The 9,781-nt window shown below is 44.8% G+C and overlaps 1 protein-coding gene across 13 annotated transcripts in view; it reads right to left on the bottom strand.

The window, feature by feature from the left end:
- dmd (dystrophin) overlaps positions 1-9,781 on the bottom strand; it is a 235,406-nt gene that overhangs the window by 72,933 nt on the left and 152,692 nt on the right. For all 13 annotated transcript variants that reach the window (XR_008569972.1, XR_008569973.1, XM_054772711.1 and 10 more), the window contains 9 exons: positions 9,363-9,485; positions 9,084-9,256; positions 8,850-8,985; positions 4,950-5,125; positions 3,389-3,536; positions 1,015-1,134; positions 780-929; positions 576-674; positions 1-79 (listed from right to left, as the gene is read on the bottom strand). The exon at positions 1-79 is cut by the window's left edge and continues 18 nt beyond it. Coding sequence is in view for 11 of the 13 variants with exons in the window: in XM_054772711.1 (XP_054628686.1) it covers positions 1-79; positions 576-674; positions 780-929; positions 1,015-1,134; positions 3,389-3,536; positions 4,950-5,125; positions 8,850-8,985; positions 9,084-9,256; positions 9,363-9,485 (1,204 nt within the window). In the remaining 2 variants the exon portion in view is untranslated. The remainder of the gene's footprint in view (positions 80-575; positions 675-779; positions 930-1,014; positions 1,135-3,388; positions 3,537-4,949; positions 5,126-8,849; positions 8,986-9,083; positions 9,257-9,362; positions 9,486-9,781) is intronic.

Genomic DNA, 9,781 nt, shown 5'->3' with positions numbered 1-9,781 from the left:
GTAGGTTTTTCCTCTCCTGATGCTGCCGCAGCAACTCCATGATGAGCGTCCAGTCTTCTCTCATCTTCATGTACTTCACCTGTTACACACACTTAAACGTTATCACCTGCCGAGGACTTCTCGAATGATGCAGTATTTGGCTTCTTCTCAGGTGGTTCACTCAAGGATCTGGCTGCGGGTTCCTCGATAACCACCTCTTGCATGCGTTTTAACGTCATGTAAATTGCATCTCTGTGAGATAAACAAAGATACCGTAGATGCAACTGTTGTCCACCATTATCTAATATAAGGTTATCGGCTAATATATTGGATATCAGCTTTTTCCAGCCCCCGGTATCGGCATCGGCTCCAAAAATCTAGCGGTGAGTACCTAAACATTGCAGAGGTTGATTCGAAATCGGAGGAGAACATCAACGTCAAGCTAGCAGGAGGGTTTGGAGGGGGAGGAGCCAACCGTGCGTCAAAAATCCTCTTTATGGGCGTATTAATTGCTGGTGGTGTTCTCCGAAGTAACCCCTGTGAAAAGCAGGGATCTACTGCATTAAAAAGAAGCCTGTTGGGTTTGATTGGCACACCTTCTCTGATTGACTCGGAGGAACGTCTTTGTAGAGCTGATTCGCTCGCTCGAGAGCCGACTCAACTTCGGGCTGCTTGACCTGCACTTCCTCGATGAGCTGCCACAGCAAAGACAAACAGGTCAACACAGGAGTGTGTGTGTGTGTGTGTGTGTGGGTGGGTGGGCATGCGTGTGTGTGTGTGTGTGTGTGTGTGCATCCTACATTTTGTGGGGGCTCCTCTGGACTGTGCTCCAGCTGGGTTCTGGTTCTAGACACCCAGCCTGACAGACTGTCCAACTGACCTTGAAGCCCCTCCAGTTCACGCAGCAGACTCTCGATCTCCAGCAGACGTTCAGGCAGAGCCTTGGACACCTAAGTGATAATCGCAGTCAATTGCCCGTTGCACCTGGAACACACGCACTGAACAAACACTGAATTCCCATGAACGTATGCTAACCTTTTCCCAGCGAGTATTGATGATCCTGATGTCTTTTTGCTTGTCGGCAGGAATCTGTCGGTGTCGCATGTTCAGGTCCTCCAGCGCAGCTTTCTTGCCGGGAAGTTCTTCCACACATGTCTGGCAAGAAGCTCATGTATTTCAAACAAGATTCATTCAAAATGAACTGAAGCATCAACATCAGACGCCGATCCTCATCACCATGCTCTACATGACATCCATCCATCCATTTTCTATGCCGCTTCTCCTCATTAGGGTCGCGGGGGTATGCTGGAGCCTATCCCAGCTGACTTCGGCAGCTGGGATAGGCCGTCTTCCTGATCTCCAGACTGTTACTGTGTGGCCAACATGCTAACAGTCACACTAATATTGTTGTGGTTCCTGTCTTGTCTGGCATTTCCTGTCTTCTGCTCTGTGCTGCAGGCAGCTTAGGCTGGTGGAGCAATGAGGCAGATGGACACAACCAGCAATGAGGCTGCTTCACAAGCAGTCTCCAAACCCAGAAGTCGCCTTGCTATTTCTTACAGTCTGGCCGGACGTATGATGTTGAAAGACGAGAAACTCCAATTGATCTCAGGCGCATCATCTTTCGTTCACGGTTCCCCCGTGTAGACCGGAGTTTTCCTGTCTGTGCCACTACTTCCTTGCTTCCCACTTTGCTCGCTACCAGCTATTTATTAAGGCTATCCTTCCTTGGCTCTAAATGACCCCAAAAAACATAAAAACATCACCACTGGCTAGCATATTTTACCAATAGTGCTTTTAAAAATGAGATTGTACAAAAAAATGTCCATATTCTTCCCAATCACAAGCTAGCTATCAACAATTAGCAGACATAAGCAGAATGGGCAGTGATGATGAATTGAACAATACGACAAACACATGTCGACTCGGGTTGTGAACAATAAACCGATGCGACCGGATATCCGGTTTGACAAGCGAGCGGGTCGGCTGCGCCGGTGGCAGCCTCCTTTATCGATAAGCTTCAGCCATTTCAACAACGCGAGAGCCTGGACTGCCGGCGAAAAGATTGCGCCTGCTATCGTTATGACATTTAGAGTATGGGACTGTTTACTTTTCCAAGGTAACGCAGCATTTTAATTGCACCCATGTGGCAAATAGTTCTATTTACTTATCTGTGCTTGGACACGTGTTTGCCACTTTTGAAGATATGTGTCATTATTTACGGGGCTTTGCACTATTTATTTATTTTGTATTATTGATTAGACTGAAGGTTAAGAACTCTGTTTTTTCATTGTTATACTTTACGTAGCTACAGTAGATGGATGGATGTTTATTGTCATTGTACACAGTATATGCTTGTATACTAATACACTTATACTTAGTTTGGTGGCTCCACTTCCATTTCTAGCAACATTAAGACATGTTAAAACGTAAATGTTCCCAATGTAACAGGTATGTAGCAGGAAGATCTGGATTTGAATCTCCGTTGGGCATCTGTGTGGAGTTTGCATGTGGAGTTTTCTCAGGGTACTCTGGTTTCATTCCAAAAAGCATGCATGTTAGGTTAATTGGTAACTGTAAATTGGTCTATATGTGCCCTGCGATTGGCTGGCGACCAGTCCAGGGTGTACCTCGCCTGTCGCCCAAAGTCAGCCGGGATAGGCTCCAGCATACCCACGACCGTAATGAGGATAAGCGGCATAGAAATTCGATGGATGGATGTTATTCCGTTGACTTTATTTTTACCAGTGCCTTACAGCAGTGGTCCCCAACTCGCACAGAAAGAAAAAATAATTTCCATTATTTCTTTTTTTTTATGTTTTATTTTGAAAAGTGGCCGGATTCTCTCTGTTACATCCGTGTCACTTGACGCATGTCCATTGTGCGTGTGCTAACTTTATCTCATGCCGCACAGATAGACTACTACTGTATTTTTACCATTTTTCTTTCACCTCATATTTGGTGTCAAATGCTGATACTATGTGGGAATGCATAAAGGTAAGTTTTGATGACTTATTGAGTGCTAATGTGCACATTTGTCTCAAGTTAATTCATGCTAGCACACTGCCTTTTACCACACACGTCAAACAGCGACGTAATAATCTCTCTGGAAAAACTCCAGGCTTGAACTGGTGGATGGTGGGTCGGCATTCATTTTGTGATTTTAATTTGATGTTATTCATGTCTTAGTTTTACACAATACATCATAAATAAGATAAATTAGATCGCTATAATATACGAACCCCCACTGTATTGGGATCCAAAACTGTCACACTCCTACTAAAAAAGAACCCCCACTCCTGTCTACATACACACGCATGCACAAATATGCAAATAGTGCATTCTCCTTTACGGTAAATTAAATTGTCCAGGTTGGGGTAACGAGTGCACGATGTGATGTTGACCGTACCTGCACTTTGCCCAATGTGTCTCTGAGGTGTTGAGGCTCAGCGGGTTGCAGAGTGATGGCCAGGACACTCTCCGCCTTGTCTAGCCAGCCCAGCACCGAACCCACAGTGTCCTGCAGCTGTGCTGCCGTCGCGTGTGCCTCCACTGACCTGCAGGACAGTGGGACAGGATGTGAATTAAAAGCAGCAAAAAGGAGACGTTGAGGCAGAAGACATGTCAAAATATTTTTGAAATAATTTAATTTCAAGGATTAAAATGAAAATACAAAAAGAAATACAGTAGATTTTAGGGATGTAACGATCCACATTTTTTGGCTTCTGATCCGGTCCGATTTTTTTAATATTCCAGCTGATCCGGTACCGTACCATTTTTTTTTTTTTTTAAATAATCAGTGTTTGTTACAAACATGAATTTGTGGAATTGAATATGCTTGCGAAAATAGCTCTTCAAAGCAATAAAAATAATGCAACTAAAGTATTGCTTTTCTGCGTCCTGATTGGCTGTAGACCATTGTCAATCAATCTCCTTCTTCCTGCTATGTCTCTTGTGTCATCGCTAGCTTGCTTGCTTGTAATTGTCAGTAACACCCATTATTACAGCTAAGTTCAGTTATGTCTTTAAAGTGATTGTTTATTTACTATTATACTAATTATGTGATTATTATTTATTATGATTGAAGAAAAACCCATGTGCCCTGCGATTGGCTGGCGACCAGTCCAGGGTGTACCCCGCCTGTTGCCCGAAGTCAGCTGGGATAGGCTCCAGCATACGCCCGCGACCCTAATGAGGATAAGCGGCATAGAAAATGGATGGATGGATGGATGGAAGAAAAACCCTGACAATTATATTACTACACTGTTACATTGCCTTAGAATATTCCATTGTATCATTTTCCCATGTATTAACTAGTAAAGGCTACACCGGAATACAGGAAGTGAATAAATGTGTTGCAACTGATGTGAAATGGACGAGGGGTAGGATTAAATAAGCTTAGCTTCTTCCTACTGCTTTTGGACATGTGGAACTGTGAATTGAACCATGTGATGTATTGCATTGTAATCAGTATGCATGTTCAAATAAAATGAAACCATTACCATTCCAAGACCACCAGCGAATGGCATAAAAATGCCTATTTTTGACACACGTCTCACTCCTCCCCTTCTAAAGCCTCCCGCTAGCTTTACGTTGACATTATCACCCAATTTCAGATCAACATTTGCAAGATTACAAGATTGACATTGTAATTATTAGGGGGGCAGACCCAGAACAGCCACCGTCAAGACCCAGTCCACAAAGCACCTCACAGGGCAACCCGGCTAGAGGACGCAGGAAGGTGACTGCAGCCAAGGAAGGGCAGCTGAGGGACGGGGGACAGCCAGCGCTCACACCAGGCCAGATACCACACCCCACACGAGCATAGGGAACAGAGGTCACATCCTACCGGGCCCAAAGCCACCCTCAAAGCGCCCCCTACACCAGGAGAGCACGGCCAGGCCCACCCAACTGACAACAGTGACCACAGAATCATCCCCAAGGGGAGCCCAGACCCTGCCGAAACCCACCTTCTCTTGCGCTCGTTGAGCTGCTGGCAGACATGAGCCCAGCGAGCATTTAGGAATTGGAGCTGCGCTCGGTGGCGGGAGGCATCGTCTGGGGTACTCATTTGGCTGATGTCCTCGCCTACAGACGTCACTCTGTTCAACACCACTTCCTGTATCGGGATGGCTTCCGTCAGGTCCTACAAATGCAGATACACAAATGGTCAAAAAAAGATTTTTTTTATTTTTAGTTTGAATTTTTTTTGCAGAAAACACATCTCATTTATCATAAGTCGGTAATCATTTGTAAATATGTGAAGTACAGGTAAAGCGGGCCTTACATCCCGACGTGCGTACTGCTACGTGCTGGCTACATGCATTGATGCGCCTTGCCCGGCCACAGCGGCCAGCTTCTCCCGGCCAACACTCTGGATCTCCTGACCTCCGTGGACGCACGGTGGCTGCTCACATAGCGTATCCAACATTAATGTGCCTTGCCCGGTCACGGTGGGCGGCTCTTCCTACACTCTGGTTCTCCCGGTCAGAATAGCCGTAGGTGCTGTGGGAAGCCAGTACGCCCATCTTGCAATTGAGGAGAGTGGGCTGCACGAGTTTCGTACAATGGCCACACACGGTACGTCCGCAGTGAGTGAAATGTACCACATACATGAGGCACACCTAGCACGCACGAGTCGCACGCCGCACTCACGATCTAAAAGATACCAACGGAGAGCGAGCGGCGAGCACAAATCACTTGCTCCATAAGTGCGACACACTTGCAACCTCTCGGATACCCTGCTTCCTCCATGTGCTGGCCACGGCCAACAAGTTTCCCAAAAAAATTGCAGAATCCGTGCGTGTGGTAGGTCGAGATGTGAGGCCCGCTTAAAATGTACAGCATACATGTACCACTTTAAAAAAAGAAATGACCACAATTTTTACATTTGTGTCTTGATGCTTCACTGACAACTTTTTTTCGTCAAGCGTTGAGATTCTGCATTTTTTGCAGTCCTTGATCGCACCACAGTTGGTGTATTATAGGTGAAAGCTATATACAGTATAACAATCCGGCCTTAACAAGAGCGAGTTCTAGACGTGAATCTACTGTTACAATTACAGTGGTCGTCAAAATTGGAGGAGAAAGTCAACGTCAAGCTAGTAGGAGGCTTTGGAGGGGGAGGAGCAACCCGTGTGTTAAAAATACATTTTATGGGCATATCTATTACTGGGGGATTTTCGCCATTGGCTGGTAGGCGTGGAAGGTAACCCCTGCAAACAGCAGGGATCTACTGTATTAAGATACTTCTCTTTATTGTTGGGAAGGCAGAAGTTTAGACGCCGACCTGTAGAGTGTGAAAAACAAAGTATGAAACAATGTATTCCAAGAGTACAGACTGGGTGTGTTTCAGGTAGCACTTAGCAGATGGTCTCTTATGCATCCCTGCTTGTGCCAGAGGAAAGAGGAAGTTGATCACAGTCGCACCCTAAGTGGACTGGGCATGTGTGGTGGCGTTTCTTTTGATCGTTGCAGGGCGTCATGAAAAATCAATAGGGTTCCTGCTCTGGCATTGAACAGCAATCTGTCAGACCTTGAAGCCGGGTCAAAATTGTGTCGAGCAGAATGTGGACTGGAAAAATGAAGCGCTGAGTCTCAAATGGAATACTTCCGTCAGTTCATGAAGTACACTGTGTATACTGTGTACTGCACAAATTTTTATATTGTAGTGCTGTCCCAAATCCATCGCTATCATTGCGCACTTACAGGTAATAACATTTAATAATATTAAACCGCTTTTTCTTATCTCCTTTTTAACGGTGAATTGCAACCACTCAATGGAGCATTATCACCAACATTTGGATTGCCAGCTAAAATCTCCCAGCTTTTCCCCCCCACTACTCGATTGTAAAATAATATAAATGTTGTTACCTTTCCTTGCATGTGTGTACCGCCTTCATAGCGTGAGGCGAGAGCTGTCCCAGCTTGTCTTTGAGCACAAACTGATTAAGCTTGCTCAACAAAATGTAGTGCACTGTCAGTACCTGGATTTTGCACTCAAAACGTTCAGAATGGTCAGTGTGCAAGTTCTTGACTAGATACCTGTAGGGTTGCCCATCGTTGGAATTTGAACGATTTCACTTCCGATTCAGATTCCTCGTTTTGATTCCGGTTTCAAACAATTCTTGATTCTGATGCCTTTAAAAGGCAGGGTCATAAGGGTTTGCATGGTTTGAGGGCGCTAACCAGAGTTCTTTTTGTACGAAATGTCTGAACTTCTCCATGAATTGTTTAATGATATCAACTTTTTCTTAACTTTACTATGAATTTCTTACAGGGCTATTTTCAACCAGCATGTAAATATCAAACCATTCAACTTGAATATAAATGTTATAAAGTTTCTTTTTACAGGAATACACTTTCACAAAAGATGTTTACTTTGGAAAAGCAGTGTAGTTTGTTTGTTGCCTCAATGTTGGTGTAAGCTATTTTTTATGAAACACAGGTAAATGATAAACTTGCCCTGCCGTAGCTCCCGTCCTTTATTTACACCAAACTTCCACATCAGCTAGCATCCTGAAACCCTGGGTTACATTGGCATGAGATGGACATCATTTATTGTTTGACTTCCCAGATTCTGACTGCTCAGAAGAAGTCTGACGTTGCGCATCAAAGACGCGGTACTATGTTAACTCCACACAATGAATGTGTGAACATTAATCATGTTGGTCGTGCACCCTCCTTTGCATGATATCATTGCATTGTAGATGTTGAACTGAGCGGAACACTCTTTTTTTATAAAGTTAAGCCAACATTTTTAGTTGCTCCTTCTTCGCTGGTGTTCGCGGCTATTTCTTTCGGTCAGTGAGTGGGCATCGGATCTAGGAATTGAAATAAAAACATTTGAAGGATCCCGGGAGAATCGGAATGTTAGTCCCGGTTCCCATCGATGCCCAACCCAAAAACTAAAATTGTCCAATGTAGTCTTTGAGCATGAATTGATTAAGCCTGCTTTGCAGAATGCAGTGCACTGTCAGTACCCTGATTTGGCACTCAAAACGCTCAAAATGGTGAATGTACAAGCTCCAGACTGGAGCTGTCCTATCAAGTCTTGGAGCATGAACTGATAATGCCTGCTCAACAAACTGCCGTACAATACACTGTCTTTACCCAGATTTTGCAAACAAAATACTTAAAATGGTGAGTGTGCAAGCTCTTGACTAGAGCTGTCCTATCTAGTCCCTGCATGGTCTTTGAGAATGAACTGATGAAGCCTGCTCAGAAAAATGCAGTACACTGTCAGGACCGAGATTTTCCACTCAAAATGGTGAGTGTGCAAGCTCTGGACTAGAGCTGTCCTATCTAGTCTTTGAGCATAAACTGATGACGCCTGCTCTGCAAAATGCAGTGCACTGTCAGGACCCAGATTTTCTACTCAAAAAGCTCAAAATTGTGAGTGTGCAAGCTCTACACTAGACCTGTCCTATCTAGTCCTTATCTGGTTTGAGCATGAACTGATGAAGCCTGCTCCGCAAAATGCAGTGCACTGTAAGTACCTGGTTTTTCACCATTCACTGGTGGTCCCGGAGAGGTACCCCCGAAACATAGGGATCTACTTAAATGGTATTTTTAGTCCCAAAATATTATCCAACTAAAGACCACAGACAATGCAATAAACAATTAATTTGCTCAATGCTGACATGCTTAAGTGCATGTCAGAACTCTTTGTAGTGTTCTTAAGACAACACACATTCTTTTTAAAAATTGCCTAAACACATTTTGTGAATAAGTACCAATATTTCTCTCATACAAAACATCCATCATAACATCCCCTGAAACCTTGTGTTGGATATCAATTAAAACCAATGCTAATGTATACCACAGACTCTGTGTGTGTGTGTGTGTGTGTGAGTGTGTGTGTGTGTTACCCTGAGGTGTTGCTTTTGAGCTGCTTGTTCGCTTCCGGCCATCTTGAGGGCACCCTCTGCTTCATGAAGCCACTCCTCAAGTGCCCTCTGATCCGAAACAAACTTCTGCCACTTTGAGTTGCAGCCCTGCCAGCGCCTTGAAGTGCACGCACACACACAACACACACACACACACACAATTCAGCTTCCTCCTGCTCGCGACATATGACATTCGTTATGCTTGTCCTTGCTTACATCAGCCGGTCCTTATGCAGCTTGTTGAGTTTATCCCAGTTGGCTCGGAGGAGGGCAGCACTTTCCTGGATCCGCTGGGCCTCTAGAGGTCGTGCGCCGGATGCCACTTCCTGTCTACGAGCCAAGGCTGCCTCCACTGGACCTCGCAGTTTGTCAATGATCACTTTGACTTCCTGTGTGTAGTTGCAGGTCATGCCATTTGAGACACAGCTATTGTGTGCACTTTTGGTTCAGTTGGGCTTTCGGACCCAAAGCCACAAAACGAAGCTCACTACTGACCTTCAAGCAGTGCTCTTGTTGAGGTAGGTTGTAATACGCAGCAGGCCAGTATTCTGGCGAGTTCAGCTTGAAGTCTGCCTCCGACACGGAACGTAGCAGCGCCTGCAGCTCTGCCAGGTAATCCTGCACCCGTACACACACACACACACACGTAATGAAACAATGTTAAGAAATCCAGAAAGAGGACGAGTGTTCGTTCACATAGAACACAAGCTGATAAAGAAACTAATCTGGGACACACTTCCAAGGAGAAATAAAGACCCTTTTCAAATGATGGAAGCAATTATGGGACATTTTCTTTATTTGTTGTATGTGCAGGTTTGGCTTGTGAATTCCCAGATTGTTTCTTGCCGCGACCACACCGCACACCACTCATTCCTATTGTTTACCTTTATCATGCAATTTAAAATAGAGAAAGC

This window comes from Dunckerocampus dactyliophorus, chromosome 1 (assembly GCF_027744805.1).
Source record: "Dunckerocampus dactyliophorus isolate RoL2022-P2 chromosome 1, RoL_Ddac_1.1, whole genome shotgun sequence".
Taxonomy (NCBI): Eukaryota; Metazoa; Chordata; class Actinopteri; order Syngnathiformes; family Syngnathidae; genus Dunckerocampus; species Dunckerocampus dactyliophorus.
Note: the sequence above shows the minus strand (reverse complement) of the source record. Positions and strands in the feature narration are given on the sequence as shown.